The sequence below is a fragment of the Patella vulgata genome, chromosome 2 (genome assembly GCF_932274485.2).
Source record: "Patella vulgata chromosome 2, xgPatVulg1.2, whole genome shotgun sequence".
Classification (NCBI taxonomy): domain Eukaryota; kingdom Metazoa; phylum Mollusca; class Gastropoda; family Patellidae; genus Patella; species Patella vulgata.
The window spans coordinates 46,187,211-46,207,922 of NC_065880.2; the positions used below are offsets into that span (position 1 = coordinate 46,187,211).

A 20,712-nucleotide genomic window follows, 5' to 3' on the forward strand; every position below is an offset into this window, starting at 1 on the left:
CAACTACTTCCTTTGTTTTGGTAATGGCGCAGTTTTATGAATTGTTTGGACATGTTTTGAATTAATCATCCATTCTCATCTCTTGTTGACTAATTATTCATTTCAAATTCTGCACAAGATATTTGAAATGCCGCTTGGAATTGACAGAAGCCATTTTCTCTCTGACAAGGTCAGAGAATGTGAAAGACAACTGAGGGTAAGTTTATTTGTTTATAAAACTTTAAAATAAAAATATTATAGTTATAGGCCTAGTCCTAATTTAAAAAAAAATGCAGAGTAAATTCACTTTTAGTAAAACAAAACTCGATCTTGCCATCTGAAAGAATATAAAGATAGATTGTCGTCTGAGGAGTTAACAAGGATTATCACATTTATTTTGCTGGTGGGGGTGGCTGAATCAGTGAATGGTTTAACACATGCATGTACAATCACAAGGTCTCTGTCATTTGTTGAGTGAAGTGGCATAGTTTCAATTCCCTGCTTGTACATGACAAGGAGAAGGATGGCCTGCCCAACCTCGTGGATTTTCTCCGAGTCCTCCAGTTTCTTCCCAAATGACCCCTACTTAAAAGTCTTTGGTCTAATATTTTTTTTGGTCAATTTCTGTAGTGAATTTTGAAAAGATGAGTCTTTTATCGAGATTTGAAGATTGACAAGGAAGTCACAAAACGAGTTCAACTGGTAGTGAATTCCATCTTTCAGCGGCAGCAACAGCAAATGCTCTTGTCCAAAGGTAGCAAGTTTCCACTTTGGTACCACTAGCTGATTGAGATTGTAATTGTTTGAACGCTACTATCTTTTTGGAATATACTGTTGAATTTATTTGCAGAGGTAATCAGGAGCCTCTCCACTGACGCACTGATATATAAGGCAGAGTACTTTAAAGCCTATCCGGGCACTGACTGGTAACCAATGAAGGATTTGGAGAACTGGGGTTATGTGACAATGATGTGGAGATCTTGTGTGATTTTGGATTCGCTTAGTGGCGATTTAGTTGATTTGGGGGTAGGCTGGTGAGAAGACTATTACAATAGTCTAGTCGCGATAGAATTAATGATCGTGCTAGAGCTGAAGCTGAATGTTGTGTGAGAACAGGGCGGATGGAACTGATGTACTTCAGATGGCAGTAGCATTTTCTACACAGATCATAATATGCCTAAATTTTAAATCACTGATGTTGATGGAAATTCCTTATATCCCATGTCAAATATTAAATGTCAAATTTTAAATTTGACAGGTCCAATAATCAAGCTTTGGAGCCAAAAAGGGTAACTTGGTTTTATCTGCATTTAATTTCAAGCGATTTAAATTCATCAAGGTTTTAATTTGTCCGATACTGTTAGCCATTTTTGTGAGCACCTATGTTTGATCTAATCCAGGAGTAAACGAATCTTAAAGTTGGGTATTGTCAGCATAAAGATGGTGAAATACAGAATTTTGATTTAGAACATCTCCAAGCTGCTTTGTATACATGGTAAATAAACCAGGTCCTAAAACAGAACCTTGAGGAACACCGCACACTAGGGGAACACATTCTGATTTGTCCGAGTTGACAATCACAGATTGATTGCGGGATGACAGATAAGATATAAACCATTCCAAAACAGCGTCATTAATACCAAAGTCTTTCAGAAGATGGAAAACAGTATTTGGTGGTCTATTGTGTCGAAAGCTGCAGAAAGATCTGACAATATCAGCAGTGAAACATGTCCCTTATCGACACACATCTTAAGGTCGTTTACGATTTGTCGAAGGATCTCTAAATGAGATTTTCACCAATGTCTCTGTGCTTTCCTTCGCACATTTTTTGCTAGGGAGATGGCCTCAGAATACCTTGGCGATCTAGGCTTAATTCTGACACACTTCGAGACCTTTGGGGCATGTATTATATCCATCAGTTTGGTCAGCATTGTAAAGAATGGATCTGTAAGTTGATCCAAGTCTTCAGGAGGATTTTTCAGCAGTTCGGATTCTGTCAGATCTTTATTAAAATCTAAGACAGATATTCCTTTGATATTCCTACAGGTGACAAGTTGGGGTGCTTCTATAGGTCTTTCAAAATCAAGAGATGAAAATATCTAGAAATGACCGGACATCTGATTGTCTACTACATCACAAGATTTTACTGTTTTCTCAAAAGAACGAGTTACAATCCAATCAAGAATATGTCCACTTTTATGTGTACAACTTTCAACAAGTTGAGTGAGATTATGAATAGATAATAAATTCACTATCTTTTTCACTTAAGGTTTGTCCTGGTAATCAAAATGAACATTAAAGTCTCCAAGGAGAATGAGCTGACCACGTTTAACACAAACAATTCCTAATAACTGGGAAAATTCTTGATAAAAGTCAGACATGGAACATGATGGAGATCTATAAACACCAACAAATCTTAGAGTCTGAGACATGGGTTACTAGAAATTCTACAGATTCAAAAGATGTGAACACCTCAAGTTGTGATGCAACCACTACAGGTTTAATATAGCTTCTGTAAATGATGACAATGCCACCACCAGTACCATGTAATCTAGGAAAGCTTTTTGAGGTGTAACCATTTGGGGTTAATTCAATCAGTTTTGAGTCATCCCCAGTCTTCTTTAACCATGATTCAGTGATCAACACAATGACGTCGATGTCAAGTTCATTTTCAACAATTTCATCTAATATTGCTATGGTTTTATTTCTAGCAGATCTTGCATTCCAAAGTGCTAGTTTAAGGATACATTATTGGACATTAGATAAAGAGCCGGCAGTTCTCACTATAATAGTTAAAAACTAGATAATGTAAAGGGAATTTGCTGACAGTTTCAGTCATTTTGATCCACTCTGAACCAAGAATCTAGCGATTAAACATTTGATTGGCTACTAATTTTTCAAGATGCTAACATTTATTATACAAAACATATACCGGTAATACAATGATAAACATGTGTTAATTTCAAATCCACCTGATTTTAAAAAGTGATCAAGGATAATAACTCTGAATGTAATTCTAGGTTTCTTCATTTCATGAACATAAACACGGTGTGTTTTTAATAAAGGAATTCGAAAATAATTTTATAGTATAGCCAATTCAGTGGTTCTCAACCTTTTTTTGCCAACGGCACACCGTGCAACACATGAAAAAATAGCGGCACACCTGGCTAAATATATATGAAAAATATTTAAATTTTGCAAAATAAAATCATGGCAAGTCATAGACAACATACATCCGTAGACACAGACTAGTATAGACACAGAATGACTCATACTAAATAAAGAAAAACACAGCTATGAACTTATCAGTAGACAGACACCAGTGAATATTCAATTGGGATCACATGGTTTTTCGCATTTTCTTAGTGTGCCGTCCAAAATTTCGTGGCACACTTAGGAAGAATTTGCGGCACACTGGTTGAGAATCACTGGCCCAGTAGATGCAGACAAGTAGGACGTTCAACCCTGTTCTTTCTGTTTTCTTGACGTTTAACATGTTTGAATTTTCGATAATTGAGTGTGTCTAGAATTATTTTAAACTTGATTTTATAAGATAATGTGTCCTTATTGAGAGAAACAATGCTTCTTTAATGAGGCATAAGACAACCCAAGATTGTTTTGAATTTCAATGTAGATGTTCATTAAAGCTCACTTCATCAGGACCCTTAGTTTTAAGCTTTTTATTGGTTTGCTTTCAAAATCATTCACATTTATAATTTCTTAATTCTATTTCAGAATAAGGATGAGAGAATAGCTGGCTTAGAGACAGAGAATGGAATGTTATACTTGAAATTAGCACAGTTAAGGAGTGAATTACAGAGTTCCAGAGAAGAATTGTCAACAGTCAAACATAAATACAGTGAAGAAAAGATGTTTAGGAGTCAGGTGTCATCGAAAGCTCAGAAATTCAAACATGAAATTGATGTATGTACAATTTATATTTGAACATACCTGCACATGTTTGTAATTCAAGGGCCTAAATGTTTGACTTATGCACATATCTTTGGTAATCCAGTTAATAGGCAGTACCCAACAAAATTCACGCATATGTGAGATAGTTACATTGGGTTAACTATTTCAAAGCACATGGTTGTTTTCGAGGCAAAAAGGGGCATCACGACCGACCGATTTGATCAACAAAATTAGCCATAATTAGATCGTAAGCAGAGAATGAGATAATATAGGAGATAAAGAATGGCTTGAAGACCTGGTTATCCCGTGTATCACTGATCAGTGACTAGTTTCGTTCGTATTGAACTCTTCAGACTGATTGGAATACTGAAATAAGTTAAAAAGAAAATCAAAGTTGTTTAGATCAAAATGAATGATATATCGAATGTTATACATGTAGATTATCACTGGCTTATTTTATTCAGGTCCTCATACCTGGACTGCATCACTTCTATTATTGTGTGAGAATGTCATAATTTGTGATACCATTTAGTTTGTCTTTAACTTTTGAAATCGCCATTTTATGACATGATATATTTGCAGCATTTACGAAAAGATTTATCAACTGTCCAATCAGTTGCAGCTGAACTACCACAACAATTTGAACATCATTTACTTCAAGCTAGTTCCCTAGTTCAACATCATAAAACATTACATCAGTCACAATCATCTAGTCTAACAGGTACCCTAGCATAGTTATGTTTTATATTCTGTCATAAAATTAAGGTAATGTACCTGATAACAGATGTTCGTGTCTTCTGAGTTGATGGGGGCTAACATCATCTGAATACATAATTATATTGAGAACACAATCATTTTTACTGACGACAGTTTTAGAAATCATGCTATTGATTTCTGTCCAGTGAGGAGTAAGTCTAATTAGAATCATTCCTTTGATTTAGCTGTTACATGTTATAGAGAGTTAAGCAAATTGTTACGAGTAGCAATTGATCATTAAACTGTGTATGTTACATCATCTTCCTAATAACTTCCTAGACATCTCATACTTATTTTAACAACTAGAAGGATGATTACACATTACCTTTTCTGAGTTGTAATGTTATCAACATAAGTACTGGGTATATGGAGTTGGGGCCATCAAAACTATAATAAAAGTATTAAAAAGAAATTTAGACCATATTTCAATTAGATTAGATGATTTGTATACTGAATTGAATAGGTGCAAATATTATTGGTTAAGTTTGCTGATCAGTTTTCTCCACAATTTTAATTTTATATAATTTTATATAGCTGTATGTACTGATATATAATTCCTATCGTATTATTTCAGTATTACAAAATGAAATGTCACAGTTACAAACAGCACTAAAAGATATCACAGATCGACATAATAAAGAAAAGAAGAGAAGACAAGGTCTTCATAATCTGTTAATGGTAATAAACAAACAAAATCATTTTTCATGTGGATGTATATTGTCGTCGCCCCTGTCCGTCCGGACGTACGTCCGTCCACAATTTGTATGTGGACACTTTACAGGTCACAATTCTTATTTGAATTTGACCAAACTTGAAATATAGATTTATCTCCAAAAGATCTTGGTTCCTTTCGATATTGGCATGTATCGGATCGAAACTTCATGGATTATGGCCCCTGATTGTACGATAAATCACGCTTTTAGCTTGTGGACAGTCTAGAGGTCACAATTTTCATCTGATTATGATGAAACTTGAAATGCATGTTTATAACCAAAAGATCTTGGTTCCTTTCGATATTTGCACATATCAGATCGTAACTTCCTGAATTATGACCCCTGATTGTACGAAAAATCGCATTTTTTAGCTTGTGGTCCCTCTAGAGGTCACAATTATTATCCAATTTAAAAAAACAATTTGAATATATCACCGTTACACCACAATGATGGTTTAGTTCGAAATTCATGAAAATCGGACCATAACTGCCGGACAAAACGGTCGTCCCTTGTTTGCTAATAGTGCAAAAATATGGTATTGTGGGCAGTCTAGGGGTCAAAATTTTCATACGATTTTGATGAAACTTAAAATACATGGTTATAACTCAAAGATCTTGGTTCCTTTCGATATTCCGCATATTAGATCGTAACTTCCTGAATTATGGCCCTTGATTGTATGATAAATTGCATTTTAAGCTTGTGGTCCCTCTAGAGGTCACGATTATTATTGGATTTAAAAAAACGTTTGAATATATCACCGTTACACCCTATTGATGGTTGAGTTTGAATTTCATCAAAACTCGGACCAAAACTGCCCGACAAAATGGCCGTCCCTCGTACGCTAATAATGTAAAAATATGGTATATCAAGGTTGTGGACTCTCTAGAGGTCACAATTTTCACCCGATTTTGAAGAGACTTGAAATACATGTTTATAACCCAAAGATCTTGGTTCCTTTCGATATTCACTCATATCGGATTGTAACTTCCTGAATTATGGCCCCTGGTTGTATGAAAAATCGCGTTTTAAGTCTGGTACGTCGAAAGTCACAATTATTATTCGATTTAAAAAAAACGTTTGAATATATCACCATTACACCCTAATGATGGTCGAGTTCGAATTTCGTCAAATCTTGGACCAAAACTGTCGGCCAAAATGGCCGCCCCTCGTACGCTAATAGTGTAAAAATATGGTATATCAAAGTTGTGGACTCTCTAGAGGTCACAATTTTCACCCGATTTCGATATTCGCTCATATCGGATTGTATCTTCCTGAATTACGGCCCTTGATTGTACGAAAATTCATGTTTTTAGCTTGTTGATACTCTTGAGGTCACAATTTTTATCTCATTTAAAAACAATTTTTGAATATATCACTGTTACACCCTAATGATGGTAGAGTTCGAATTTCGTGAAAATCGGACCAAAACTGCCAGACAAAATGGCCCACCCCCACCCCCCTCGTACGCAAATAGTGTAAAAGTATGTAATACCAAGGTTGTGGACTCTCTAGGAGTCACAATTTTTATCCGATTTTGATGAAACTTTATATCCCAAATATCTCAGTCCATTTTGATATTCGCGAATTTCAGACGATAACTTCCTGAATTATGGCCCCTGATTGTACACTAAATCGCTTTTTTTTAAATGTTCTCTGTCCATCTCTTTCAAAATGTTGGCGTATCTTGCCTGGCAACTCCTGGTTGGTTGTCTATATAATCTACTGAAAGGAAGGGTCGTATTTATTTTAAATGATTTTTGATTATAACTTCAAGAGTTATTCGCCATTGTTGCAAAATTTGCAGATGAGGGTGTGGTTTGGTTGCCTTGTAACCTTTGTTCACTACATTAATGATTGGATTAATCATTCAATCCTTAGGTTTTATATGATACCTATAATTTTATATATTACAGGAATTAAGAGGTAATATAAGAGTTCACTGTAGATTACGACCATTGATGGAATTTGATTGTGGCACTGAAGACCTGGCTACTCTTGGAAAGTAAGTTGATATAGTACTGTAGTCTGCTTCTAACATATTGGCTTTATGACAAACGAAATGTATTCTTGCTCTTACTTGAAAATTTATTTTAATCAATTTGTATTAGATCAATTTGGTTATTTAGAAGTGTCACAGTGTTTAATTAGAAAATGTTGATGATAGAATAAAATATGTATTATAATTCTTTACTATTTTCAGACCTGGATCTAAATCAGAAGTTGTAGCCCATTGTTACGATGATGTAAGTAAATATTTACCACATCATAAAATTTGAATGAGATATGTATCGTTTTGTATTTCTACATGGAAGAATCAGTAAACATTTTGTGTTTCATTATGGTGATCATATTTTTTGAGGTAAAACTAATGCTAGATTTTTGTTATTTTTATCTTCAGGAGAATATTTGTGTTAAAACAAGTAAACATAACAAAGTTTTTGAGTATGAAAGGTAAATTATAGTATATTTTTTATTGGACGTACACTATTCAATTCAATAAATGATCCTATAATCGCAATGATCACTTACCATTAAACAATACAGATATAGTTTTGTATACATAGTTATCCAGGCACTGAATTTGAGGACATATTAATTATAATACTTAGCCTACATGGGAACAATAAGTTAGTATTTATATATAATAAGTAGCGCAGGTGATGTAAAAATGCCACAATGCACCAGTCATTCACCATTGAAAGAGCAGTGGTACTGGGTTGTATATGATTTTAGCTGTAATATTCATAGGGCCATTGAAAGCTTATCCTTACAGAGGTTTTGCTTGCTAAGTGATCTAAACCATTGAAGTACATGACAATGGTTAGGGTACCCCATCATAATTAAATATCTCCAAATATCTCGACAATTACACCACAATATTTATATATATACCAAGCCTTAAATCAGTTTCGCACATTTATAGTCACTCAATAAACGGTCATGTTGTACTTAAAGGGACTATCCCGATTGGAACAGAGTCTCAAAAATAAAAGTCCGAGTACGTATGAAATTTAAACGCCCAAATATAGAGAAATGGTAAATTTACCTTGTCTCAAAATTTTAGCTCAGAATATTGAGTCGGACATGAAAGTTAAGAATGCTTATCCGGACACGTAACCCTTTTAAGATTTCCGGTCAATTTTTTTGTTGGGCGACCTGTTAATCAATTCCCGTTTCTTTAGCGGTCTATACAGTGAATGACCCGTATGCTGTACTTCATGACGAAGTGTAAATTTCACCTACACATTATTTTTATAAAATAAAAGTCTGGTTTTATCCAGACACCGTATAATACAGTTTGGACACCGGTCTCCATTTCCAGATGAAGACTGGCGGGTTTAAGTTGTTTGAAAACGGATGACAAATATTAAGTTAGTTGCTAAGCAAAGGTAGAGGATTTTAAGGGATTTTAACACAAAATTAAGCAGTTTTATTCTCCAAAATATTATCGGCATTGCCCCTTTAATAAGCTATGATCATTTAACCATCTATAAATAATACACTGAAAATGGTTACGTGTGTCGGTCATAACATACGGGAACTTGTTAGTAAAAAATAGGTTACGTTCCCTTGTTTTGAAATTAGTCTCGCTTAACCAGTCTACCGACCATTCTACGTCTGATTGACAGGCCGAGATAATCAAGACTACTTTTTTACGAAACATAACAGAAAGCTGGAACAAGAAATTGAATTTAGAAACACGCACGTTAGGCAACTCAACAATTGTTTTAAGAACCTTTTAAAAGTAAAATGAAACTACTGCTAGTATCATGTTCTTGCCTAACGAAAGTGTTTCAGAGATATTATTTGTAGTAAACCAAAAGATGCCACTCCTAACGGTACAGTTAATGATGAAGGAATTTAAAAAATAAAACTAACGTAATTTCTAAAGGTGCTGTAATAACCAAAAAGCTAAATTTTACTGCTATTCACAATCGTCAACAATAGATATTTTACAGCTGTAATAGTTGATAGATGTGTAGAGAATTGCACGTGCGATGGCTATTTATAGTCTCATAGACTCTAGTGCTGAGTATTATCATACTGCGTGGTTAGCCAGAAATCACTTTGAGACAAGCCACTGAAGCGTTCACATTTGCCGTGCCGGTTTCAACTTTCTGTAGAGAAAACATTCAATGCATGGGTCACCCTACAAATACTACAATGGTTGTGTGCTTGCAATTGACAATCATAAAGGATGTAAGATAATGTTAGGTAGTCCTAGCAATGATTATAATATAATCCTCATTTGTTTTCTCTGGTTGCCTCCCACTGCTTAAAATCCATATGATCCAATGAAATAAAGAAATATCAGTACAGGAATAACTTAGAGTAGCCTCCCATCTTTAATCTCCACAAACATATTGCCATGATCGATGTTATATAACATTTATTTGCTGTGTTTAATTTAAACAGAGTATTTAACCCTACAGAAGATCAACCAGTGGTATTTGATGAAGTTCAACCTATGTTAACATCTTTATTAGATGGGTAAGTTCGAACAGTTTTAATTTCTAATAAAACCTAATTAATTAGTTATGAGTAAAGTTGTCATATCTAGTCAAAAAATTTAGACTACAGGACATTGTGGTGGCGATAGGATATTCTTCTCTCAAGGTTTGAACTTAAATGCATAGATAATAGAAAGAATACAATATTCCTACCTTTGTGTTATAATTTAATATTAAGAAACTAATTTCTGTTTTGGCTAATTTCAAAATCCCTCAACATAGCAATTGAAAAGAATCTAGACAATTTGGAAATCACCTGCTTTCGAAGAAAATGTTTTGTGTGTAATTTAATATTTGTAGGATTTAATATAGAATTTGCTCTTATCCACTTTGTCATTTCCACAGTCAAAAGAAAGCTGTTTTGGGTTTAAATATAGGACCAAGCAGTGATCATATCTTTGTCATTTCCACAGCCAAAAGAAAGCTGTTTTGGGTTTAAATATAGGGTTTAAAGCAGTGATCATATCTTTTATTTACTGGTATATAACAGGTATAATGTATGTATTATTGTATTTACAGGTATAACATATATTGTATTTACATGTATAATGTATGTATTATTGTATTTACAGGTATAATGTGTATTTAAATATTTACAGATATAATGTATGTATTATTATATTTACAGGTATAATGTATGTATTATTGTATACAGATATAATGTATGTATTATTGTATTTACAGGTATAACATATATGTATTATTATATTTACAGGTAAAGTGTATGTATTATTATATTTACAGGTAAAGTGTATGTATTATTGTTTTTACAGGCATTTGTATGTATTATTGTTTTTACAGGTATTTGTATGTATTATTATATTTTCAGGTATAATGTATGTATAATGGCATATGGTCAAACAGGTAGTGGTAAAACACATACTATGTTAGGTAGTCATAACAATGATGATTATAATCCATGTGAAACAATGCATCCAGATGAAGGTGTAATACCTAGAGCTACACGCGAACTATTCAGGTACGTTCAGCTGCAATGTGCACATTATGCATGAACAAAGTCATAAAGGAGGAACAGCATTTACAAACCTTATATCCAATGGAGATGATATGCCAATCATAAGTAAAGCATGAGGTACATAAAATGTGATTGTACTATGTTATTATTATATTCTACATCTTTTAATGTGTGATAACACCTTACTGGAAAACATAATTTTTAATTTTATCATATGTAGCTTTAAAGTACCCAGTGCCCACCATTTGAACATCTGATTTTATTGCCACTGCATTATCTATACATTTCCATGTGTCACATTCAGACAACAAGTGTTGGTAGGAGTGGTCTCACATCGTGGAATATTGGACATAAACCAAGAAAGCAATTTTATTAGCACTAGTACATTGTAGGATTTGTCCTGAATGGTGATAACTTATGAAATCAAAATGAGTTTTAAAATCAATGAATGAAATTTTAAATTAATTTATCAGAAATTCACAAGTTTAATAAAGTAGAGCTCACAATACAAGTGGCCAGTTATCTTCACTTATTCCCATCCAGGCATCTAACTGGCAAGAGCTGTCACAAGAATCCAGTGTATAGACTGCAAAACATTCAGGTGGTTAATATTGTTATAACCATTGTCGAATTTCATTCATGCATAAATATTACAAATAAGTAGGGTTGGATATTATATGATAGATATGATGATCTTGTCAATTTCAAAATTGAATTTGACAGATTAATAGAAGAGAAACCAGTTGGTAGTCATACTATAGAAGTATCAGTTGTAGAGATATATAATAATGATATTAAAGATTTATTAAGTAAATCATCTACTACTAAACACGAGTTAGTTACTGGTTCAGATGGTTTACTTAATTTACCTACTATTACATCAAAGTAAGTTAAATTCTTTAATATACAGATTAATAATTCTTGTCCTTGGCTTTCAAGTTTAATATAAGATATGATGAAATTGATTAGCCTAATTGATCCCAAATTCTTCAACAATCTCTGCTTCAATGGTAGTTTTATGAGATTTATTACCCCTTCCATATGTATATTACCAGATATAACTGTCAGTGTTGATATCTAAAGTGTACAGTAAATATGGGCTATATTATATAGCGTGAATGTAAAATTGTGTAATTTGTAAAATTGTAACACAAGCATAACCAGTTTGTGACTGTATTAAAGAAGGCATTATGGTAGATTAGATAAAGAGTTGACTGTTCACGCTATAAAAGTTAAAAATTAGATAATGTTGTTACGTAAAAATGAGCGTTGAGCAGCAGATCGGATTCAAATCCAGTGAAAATCCAACACATAAGATGACATTGATTATGGTTTGGATAAGTTAATTTTAATTAACAGTTTATATAACATTTCAGGCCTAAAAAAAGACCTGCAATAGGCAGATTTAGCTCTTGCATAATGTATGTTTAATTTTTAAATTTCTCACATATGTGAATGTTTTGATATTACAGACCAGTATCTACAGTATATGATGTTATGAGCCTGGTACAACGTGGACTAAGAACAAGAAGTGAATCAGCTACACTTGTTCATGATCATTCCAGTCGTTCACATCTTATTGTTACGTTAACAGTTACCTCTGTTGCACCTTCATTCTTCACTGTTTCAAAAACAGACAATGATAGTAAGTCACATGTATATGAATCTAATTAGGTATAAACTCTTTTTATGTGTATGACATTATTGTTATTTGGACAATTTAACTGTTATACCCTGCTCCTCAGAAGGGTGTCGGCATTAGATTTTATATATATTATATGCCAAGTAATTTAAGCTTGCCTCCGCAGTGGATTTCAATTGACTATTTATGTCCCGCCCCTCAAAGTAGATTTAGCGTTCAATTTTATATATATCCTGGGTAACTTTCACTTTCTTGTTTAGTGATCGATTTCAGTACCAAATCTGGAAGTGAACCCTTTTAGAGAGACATATCTTAATTTTTGTATTAGAAGATAATAAATTTAAACCTCAATTTAATACAAGTTTTTTTTTAAAACAGATTTGCAATCAGTGAAAAAGACAGGTGGTAGACCTCAATCTCAACCCAATCTATGGTCAGGTGATCAGTCAACCAATCAGACAGCTGTTATAAAAACTAAATTACAGCTTGTAGATTTAGCTGGTAGTGAATGTGTTGGTAAGAACTTATGAAGAACATATGTAGAGAGTAGCATAATAAGACACATTGATTCAACATTATAATGTGCTAATTAGGAATATTTACTATACATTAATTTTTATCCAACTTTCAAGTTGCTTGTTTAGATAACACCAGGCCATAGAACATCCAGGGTTCTTAATTATCTCCCTTGCTGTGAGATCTCTTGTTTGTAACATTCATAAATCTACTACATAATTTTTGTGCTATATTAATTTTACCATGCACTATGTTACACAGACTAAATAAGGGAGTAATGATAAATAGATCAGTTGTCGGAAAAAATCAACTACATCATGTACCAAGGTCATGATTTTACACATAAGGGCATTCAGTAGGGTCAAATTACTGTTGATTCTTACTTTCTCATTATGAGGGAAACACAATTTCTAAAGCATATCCTTTGTATGCGTTGTGAAGAAAGCTTCCCATCATATACTTTATTCTGTTTATGTTTGTACACATTAATGTTGGATAGAAGTGTATATTTTTTGCAATATATATGAATATTCTATTAATTTACTAATGACATCATAAGGTGGTTCATAACTCCTTATTAACTATTACATCTGGCTAGATCCAGATACAAGGATAGGGTGTCTTACTCCAAGATATAGCTTGCAGATAGGATCAAAGTTGTGTTGGTTTTGTTATATTTATGAATATGTTTGTTTCAGGTATGTCTGGTGTTAAAGGAGCTGCATTAAGAGAAGCTTCACATATCAATAAAAGTTTGTCAGCTTTAGCTGATGTATTAGGAGCTTTGGCTGAACACAGAACACATATACCTTACAGAAACAGTAGATTAACACACTTCTTACAAGATTCTATAGGTAAGATTTGTCAAAATTTAAACACACTAAATAAAACCTGATTGTTCATAGATATATGCAAGAAAAGAAAGTCAGACATAAACCATAAAGAAATGGTTTGCAGACATAGAAATCTAATTACATGATATAAGGATTTCTTCCTGGTTAAATGTATCATCATATTCCTCAATATTGCAAATAATGCAAAGATTTTAAAGTCTGCTTAAACTACTAACAAGAAATCTTTAATGTAAATTCTGTGATTTTCACCAATATTATTTTACTTCAGGTGGTGATTCCAAGTTATTAGTATTATTATGTGTGTCTCCGGCAGCTAGATATACATCAGAATCTTTACAATGTCTTGGCTTTGGTCAAAGGGCAAGACAAGTTCAAAGAGGTCCAGCTAAACGACGCTTACCAACATACGATCAAAATTCGCCTCGTCCAAAATCTGCTACAGCAATTTCTTCTTCTAAAATATAATGCTTTCATTTACAAAACAGTGTATATGCTAAATGCCCCCCATTTTGTTGAATAACTGCCAGCATTTAATGAAACCAGTGCTTAATAAAACCCTTGGTCCGTCAGTAAATTAAAGTCACTGATCGTCATTTGGTTGATTTTGAATCTTTTCTAAACTACAATAGTGTGAAAGTGGAATGTCTAATATCAATTCCTTTCCTTATTTACAAAGATATGATGAATTGAGAGTCTCTCAAGTTTCAGCCTCCTCTGCAGATGATATAAAAAACCAGCGCAACATGTTAGGCAAAATCTTTTGATGGGCCTTTTTTAATCTAATCCTGCAGATTAACTACCATTGATATTGGGTTTTGCTTTCTTAATTAAATTGAAGCATTGATTCAGATATTGTCCCCCAAAAATGCAAATGACAATCAACAGCTGTAATGAACCAATGCTAAATAAAAACCTTGATCCCTGTCTGTAGATGTAGGTTGTTTTTTTTTCCAAAGAATTGCCTGTCCCACATACATTGTATTCTTGTTTTATTGAACTATGATATAAACTTTTGTTATGTAGCAAGAATCTTTAATCCATTGTATATATAAACTAATGTCCACAATTTAATCTTTGTTTTCTGTGATAAAAATTATTTATTCTTTTATGTATACAATTTGCAATAATAATACTGTATTTACACATATATCAAATTTTACAGATATGTAATAAATAGTTATCAAATATAAATCTAATATAAACATTGTTGTTTTTCATTCTGTAGGAAGCCATCATGTGAGTGATCAATTTATTATCGATACCATTGAACTAACACAATGCTGCTTGATTGATGAATAATGATTTTATATGTCTATGGAATGTCACAGATAACAATAGTCTATGGAAATTTATCAATATTAACAATAACCTTGTAACCAATATACCTAGGACTATATTTTATTAACATGTAGTCACATACTATTATTCAACAGCATTAGAATCTTTAGTCACATTCAAAAGCTTCAGAATCTTTAACCCTTCCAAACTGTCTTACACGGGATGTAGATGTGGGTATTCTGATAATATATTGATACAGTTGCTTCCCCTTTCAAGAGGTTAAACAATATATACATAATGACTACAGTTGAACAAAATAATCAGAATCTATAAATCAATCTATTTTGATTATTACTAACATTTGTAAATTTACTGAGGTTTTTATTTATTTGGATTACTACTGGTACATATTGTGAACAATTAAACATCTGAAATCTATAAACAATTATTATTATAACAATTAAAAAAATAATGTAACAATATTTTAAAACATTGAAAACAATCATAAAAATGGACAAATTAGACATTATATTAGGATTACTAATACCGATATTATAATTTGTATCCATCCTGAGTTTCTAAATTTATATTTTAAAGCTAACAAAAAAACAAAATTTATATTTTAAAGCTAACAAAAAACCAATCAATCAAAAGAATTTAGACACAAAGATTGTACATTAAGTCTTTGGGACGATGACCTGTGTTTACACACCCAAGAAGAATTTAGCAACATTTTCTGTCTCTCTATGAGAAAGAGAGTCCACTGACACAAACTATGTCATTTCGGAACTAACATATGGTTCAATTTTATTTCAATAATTCACTTGCGCCTATGGGTCTTTAGCAGTGAGAGGAAATCAAAGGACACGGAGAAAACCCTACTCCTGGTCACTTCCAATCAAAACCATGCCAGTTGACTCAATGACAGACCTTATGATACAACGCGCTAACCAATCGCCCATCCACCCCAACCCCACCCCCCTGTCACTGCATAAGATTGCTTTGAAATCCTATTGGTTGCCTGACAAAGTGATATTAGGACCAATCTATCTGGTAATGAATTTGATCAAACAAAATTTAGGGAAGAGATTGGGCATATAATGACACATCCTAGTTATCCCCGGGGTATTGTTCTGTTCTACTCCACTGTATCTTGGGTCCCTTCACAAAGGGAGAAACCCTTTGATACTGGTGCTATTTTTATTGACCAATTGAGTTGACAAAGAGAAGTAACTCGCATCTTATTGTAACTAACATTATTGTGGTGAATGTAAACAATAATGCTAAGACTGGTATGTAAACTATTTTTTGATTGGTTTGTAGAATCGACCTACGATCAAGGGCAGATAATTTGAATTTGTAAAAACCCAGGGTATGGTGGAATAGAACTGAACGATATCTCTGGGGATACCGAGGGTGATTATGATACTATCATTGTTAACTGGTGCAGTTTCTTACTAAGCAATTGCCAACTCTTCATGGCATATCAGGGAACATAAATCTCTTGGAAAGTACAGTTTTGTGAACAAGTTGTTTGCAATGTCTGAACAGATTTTGTATTTTACTCTATCCGAATATAAGTTGCTTATACCTTCTTTTGATCGTCAGTTTAATATTTATATATACAATTATATTAACATATTTTAAAAGTGGAGCGTGTTGTGTCTAAGGATTATCTTTTATCATTTGTATAACAGTATTATAAACTTTGGTAGCAGCATTTTCACCCCAAATAAAATCCAGATGATTCCATTGAGGAACTTCTATTTTTGCTTTCAAATTTTGAATCTTTGGTATAAGTAAAGCCACATCCTGAAAAGATAGAATATTATAAAGGGATTTGGTTGACAAAAGTAAGTTTTGGGACAAAAGTAGAAATAAACATACAGAATATATTCATAAATTTTAAATGGATAAATAACATGCATAAACTGTGTTCTCTCATGACAAAATAATATGGAATACAAAGTTCAGAAACGTCCCTAGAAATAAACTTCTCAGTCACTTGTATTCCATATAATTCATGTGTTATTCTCATATACATTGTAGTTATTAAATGCTGCTTAAAAATTCTTGCATATTCTCTGAGTTTGAATAAGCCAATTGATAGAACAATGAACGGGCCATTAAGGTGTCATAAATCAATCTACTTTCAGCTCACTTATTTAGAATTTAATCAACTTGACAGTTAATCCTGAACAGTCATAACTAAACACAGGTTTAAATTTTCAAACAAATAATATCAAACAATACTTTCTTGAATTTCAGACTGAACAATTAATTTCATCTATGAGGAATTAATAGTTATACAATATTAATAGCTGTAAAAATATGATATATGAGTATAGAATTCACCATGCATTAATTATTATTAATAATTTATTCCAAGTATTCACACCAGTAAATGCACAATCAATTTAATGCTCAGTAATTCAGTCTGTGGTGAAACTGGATCAATAGATTGATTATTTGATTTCTAATGCACAAAACCAAGACTTTCTTCAAATCTTTGCAATATTGATAAGTTGTATTGATTAATTGCTATTGATATCCCATAATGCTTACCTTAAGATCAGCCAACCAATCATTATCACCATAAAATAACGCTACTGGAGCTGTTATCCTACTTACATTATACTGTGGAGGTGTCGGCTGCAATATTGATCAAATATTAAAAGCGATGTAATTAGAATTGACAGTGAAACGAACTTTGATATTTAAGACTATACAATCCAACACCTTATTTTAACTTAATGAGCTCATGAGAGATTAAGTCTATAAAGGCATGGGGAATTAAAGGAACGTTTTTCATGTTAATGTCAGTAACACACACATATATTTGATGTATGATATAAAAAAAAATGAAGAATAGCTGGAGTTATATATTAAAGTAATCATCATACTGGCTCTGCAATCTACTGACAAAAAAGTTTTTCTAGAAAGACCATATTCAAGAAATAAATGGTAATGATCTTTTATAAACATAGGTTGCCAGGTAAGGTTATTATGCTTGCCTGGAGCTAAAAATGTTTTATTTGTACCATTTTTGCCCAATAATATCAATTATATTCTCTAATAATGTTCAACATCAATAGTTCAAATCTTTATATTAAGATCCAAACAAGAGTGTTAACCAAATTATTACTAGATATTGTTGCAAAGCAATATGGGTCTTTCCATTACCTGGCTGTAAATAATTAAAGATCCCATGATAATTTTAGCCCCTGCAGCATAGTCCACTGAGTTATTGGAAAAAATGACCTAACACTAGTATGTAAATCAAGGGGAAGAACAGCACCAAAAAGTATTGGAAATCTATTATGATCATCTTTTCGTTTGAACTAAACAACATAATTATTATAATTTCAAAAAGATTCAATAAAATTTCTAACCCTAGAAGTGCTGTGAGTTTTCAAAATCAAGGAGAGTAATTCTTGAACATCAATAAGATTCAATGAGCAAAGCAATTGTGCACAGATGGATGGACAAACAGACGAGACGAGGTGATTATATTTTTGTGTTTCACTTCTTTTAATTACCTGTCCATAATGTTTCTCATTCTGATCAGCTGAACCATAATCATATTTACGGAAGATACCACTTCTATAACCCTAGAAAAATACAAGAGTTCTGTGAATACAAATTGAACCGATACGTATATTACATTTCATGACACAATCTTGGTACATTGTTCAGAATTAATCAAATGCAAGCAATAACTTCTTACTGGCACCTCCCATACAAATGTTTTATTACAAGCTCCATTCGCATTTCCAAGCATGGACTAAGACGTTTCAGGATTTTCTCAAACCTGGTACTGAGGGGTAGCACCTGGAATTCCAAGAATACCTGTAGACGAAAAGGTAATTGTTCATAGAAATGAAAACTATCAGTCTCAAAATGACCAAGGTGTTGTGTTAACAAAACTTAATCCCATTCCATTCTTGAATATTCCCTAGAGAATGAAGATTGAGGTCTATGAGCTCAGAAATATCATAGCTCCCAAGAGAGCACTATAGTATAATAAGGGTCTCACAATAACACTGTAGAAAAAATTTCCTTATATTTGTGCTAGTACAATTAACTAATTTACAGTAAATGCAAAAGACTCCCAACTAGCCCTAGAGTATATTATTGTATGATAATAAGCCACTTACTTGTAAATAATGTATTAAATCTTGAACAGAACAACCAGCTGGAGTATGATTTATATATACTGGTAAACGTGACTAATATAAAAAAAAAATACACAATAACATTTATAAATCACAAAACATTTCTATTTTAATAATTTCAATTTATATTGAAATTACTTTAAAATGAAAAAAGTTTGGCACATCATCTCTGCACATGTTTTGGTTGTTCATCTGTGTCTGTATTCTAACACAAGATAGATAATGATGACAGGTATTTGGATTATTTTCAGAAAATTTCTAGGTATCTCTGTCGAAGCACTAAGCTTAAGAAATGCATTAGTGACAGCATCCAACATGGCATCCCCAAGCTTAAGAAAGCAACATTTTTAGCATGTTCCTGAAGCAACGACTGCGAGTTTTACAACATCTGGACGTTGCTTGTTTACTTCACAATTATAGCTATGTTATCTGCAGACACGTGAGCAGTAGCGTCCAATCAGAAGTTGTGACATCGTGAACTCCACGGAAACCTTGACATTGAATGAACCTTGAACTTTGCAACTTGATTATCACAGGTAGACATTTTAGCTTGAAAGCGTGAGACTTGGTATTCGCGACTATCGAGGAATCTGATAGGCTCTCAAGCTGGGCTTGTACCCAATCGAAATTAGTGCCGAAATATGCAGGGTATTACATAAAGGCCTTGATAAGATGTACATAGTTAAAGCAAGATCAAGCCTTCTATTGAAGATGCATTTTTAGTAAATCGGTTAACTTTGTTTATTTTGTGTGTAAAATTTAACCTTTATTAGTTGTGTTTCTATTCATTGCAACTGACAATTCCTATTTCAGATTCTGGCAATGACATCCTGAAAGCTATATTATTTGATTTGGTGTTGTGTTTGAACAAATGTGTCAGAAGGTTTTTTAAAATTCTATTGTTAGAATACAGAAATATGCAGACCATCTTCTTTAAGAGGCAATATCACTCTCACAAGATAAAAAGATAGTTTGCCAGGCAATGTAACATGTCAAAAGCAACCAAATTGTACGAGCTTGAATAGTTTATAAAGGCTGTCACATATTATTTTTTATAGGTTATGGGAGCTATTAGCCTCTAGAACTTCGACACAATTTTTCAAATTGATCAATGCTCAACAGTAATTATCGGCAATTGTTGAAAATCAATAGGATTATTCGTCTCGTGAAATAAACCACTACTATATAAATGTCAAGTCAATCAGATAATAACTTAACTAGAATGTCTACAAGCAATGATGGACGACAGATGCTGGTCTAATTTGTTTAACTGGTAAATTGAAAATTCAAAGGCGTGCATCTCAGCAAGGGACTGACAGTTCGGCACCCCACCCACATCCTCTATCATAACAATTCAAATATTTCAAGGTTGTCATTTTCAGAATTCTGTCACTGAATTG

General features: G+C 32.9%; 2 protein-coding genes across 3 annotated transcripts in view; one reads left to right on the plus strand and one right to left on the minus strand.

The window, feature by feature from the left end:
• On the plus strand, positions 1 to 14,960 carry LOC126809605 (kinesin-like protein KIF25). Of its 2 annotated transcripts, XM_050534258.2 has the most exons (14): positions 1 to 196; positions 3,715 to 3,903; positions 4,474 to 4,612; positions 5,222 to 5,325; positions 7,274 to 7,362; positions 7,561 to 7,603; positions 7,759 to 7,811; positions 9,777 to 9,851; positions 10,701 to 10,850; positions 11,571 to 11,732; positions 12,320 to 12,492; positions 12,868 to 13,005; positions 13,704 to 13,859; positions 14,128 to 14,960. In XM_050534258.2, exons 1-14 carry the CDS (start codon positions 128 to 130, stop codon positions 14,322 to 14,324), a joined length of 1,737 nt encoding a protein of 578 aa, XP_050390215.1. In that variant the 5' UTR covers positions 1 to 127; the 3' UTR covers positions 14,325 to 14,960. The 2 variants fall into 2 exon arrangements, with proteins under 2 accessions (XP_050390215.1, XP_050390216.1); XM_050534259.2 differs by lacking the exons at positions 1 to 196; positions 4,474 to 4,612 and having other exon boundaries at positions 3,775 to 3,903; positions 14,128 to 14,954.
• Positions 14,961 to 20,712, minus strand: part of LOC126809606 (gastric triacylglycerol lipase) — a 19,946-nt gene continuing 14,194 nt past the window's right edge. Inside the window, exons 7-10 of the mRNA XM_050534260.2 lie at positions 19,295 to 19,366; positions 18,677 to 18,748; positions 17,703 to 17,789; positions 14,961 to 16,949 (exon numbers count right to left, since the gene is read on the minus strand). Of these exons, the coding sequence (XP_050390217.1) occupies positions 16,803 to 16,949; positions 17,703 to 17,789; positions 18,677 to 18,748; positions 19,295 to 19,366 (378 nt within the window). The 3' untranslated portion in view covers positions 14,961 to 16,802. The remainder of the gene's footprint in view (positions 16,950 to 17,702; positions 17,790 to 18,676; positions 18,749 to 19,294; positions 19,367 to 20,712) is intronic.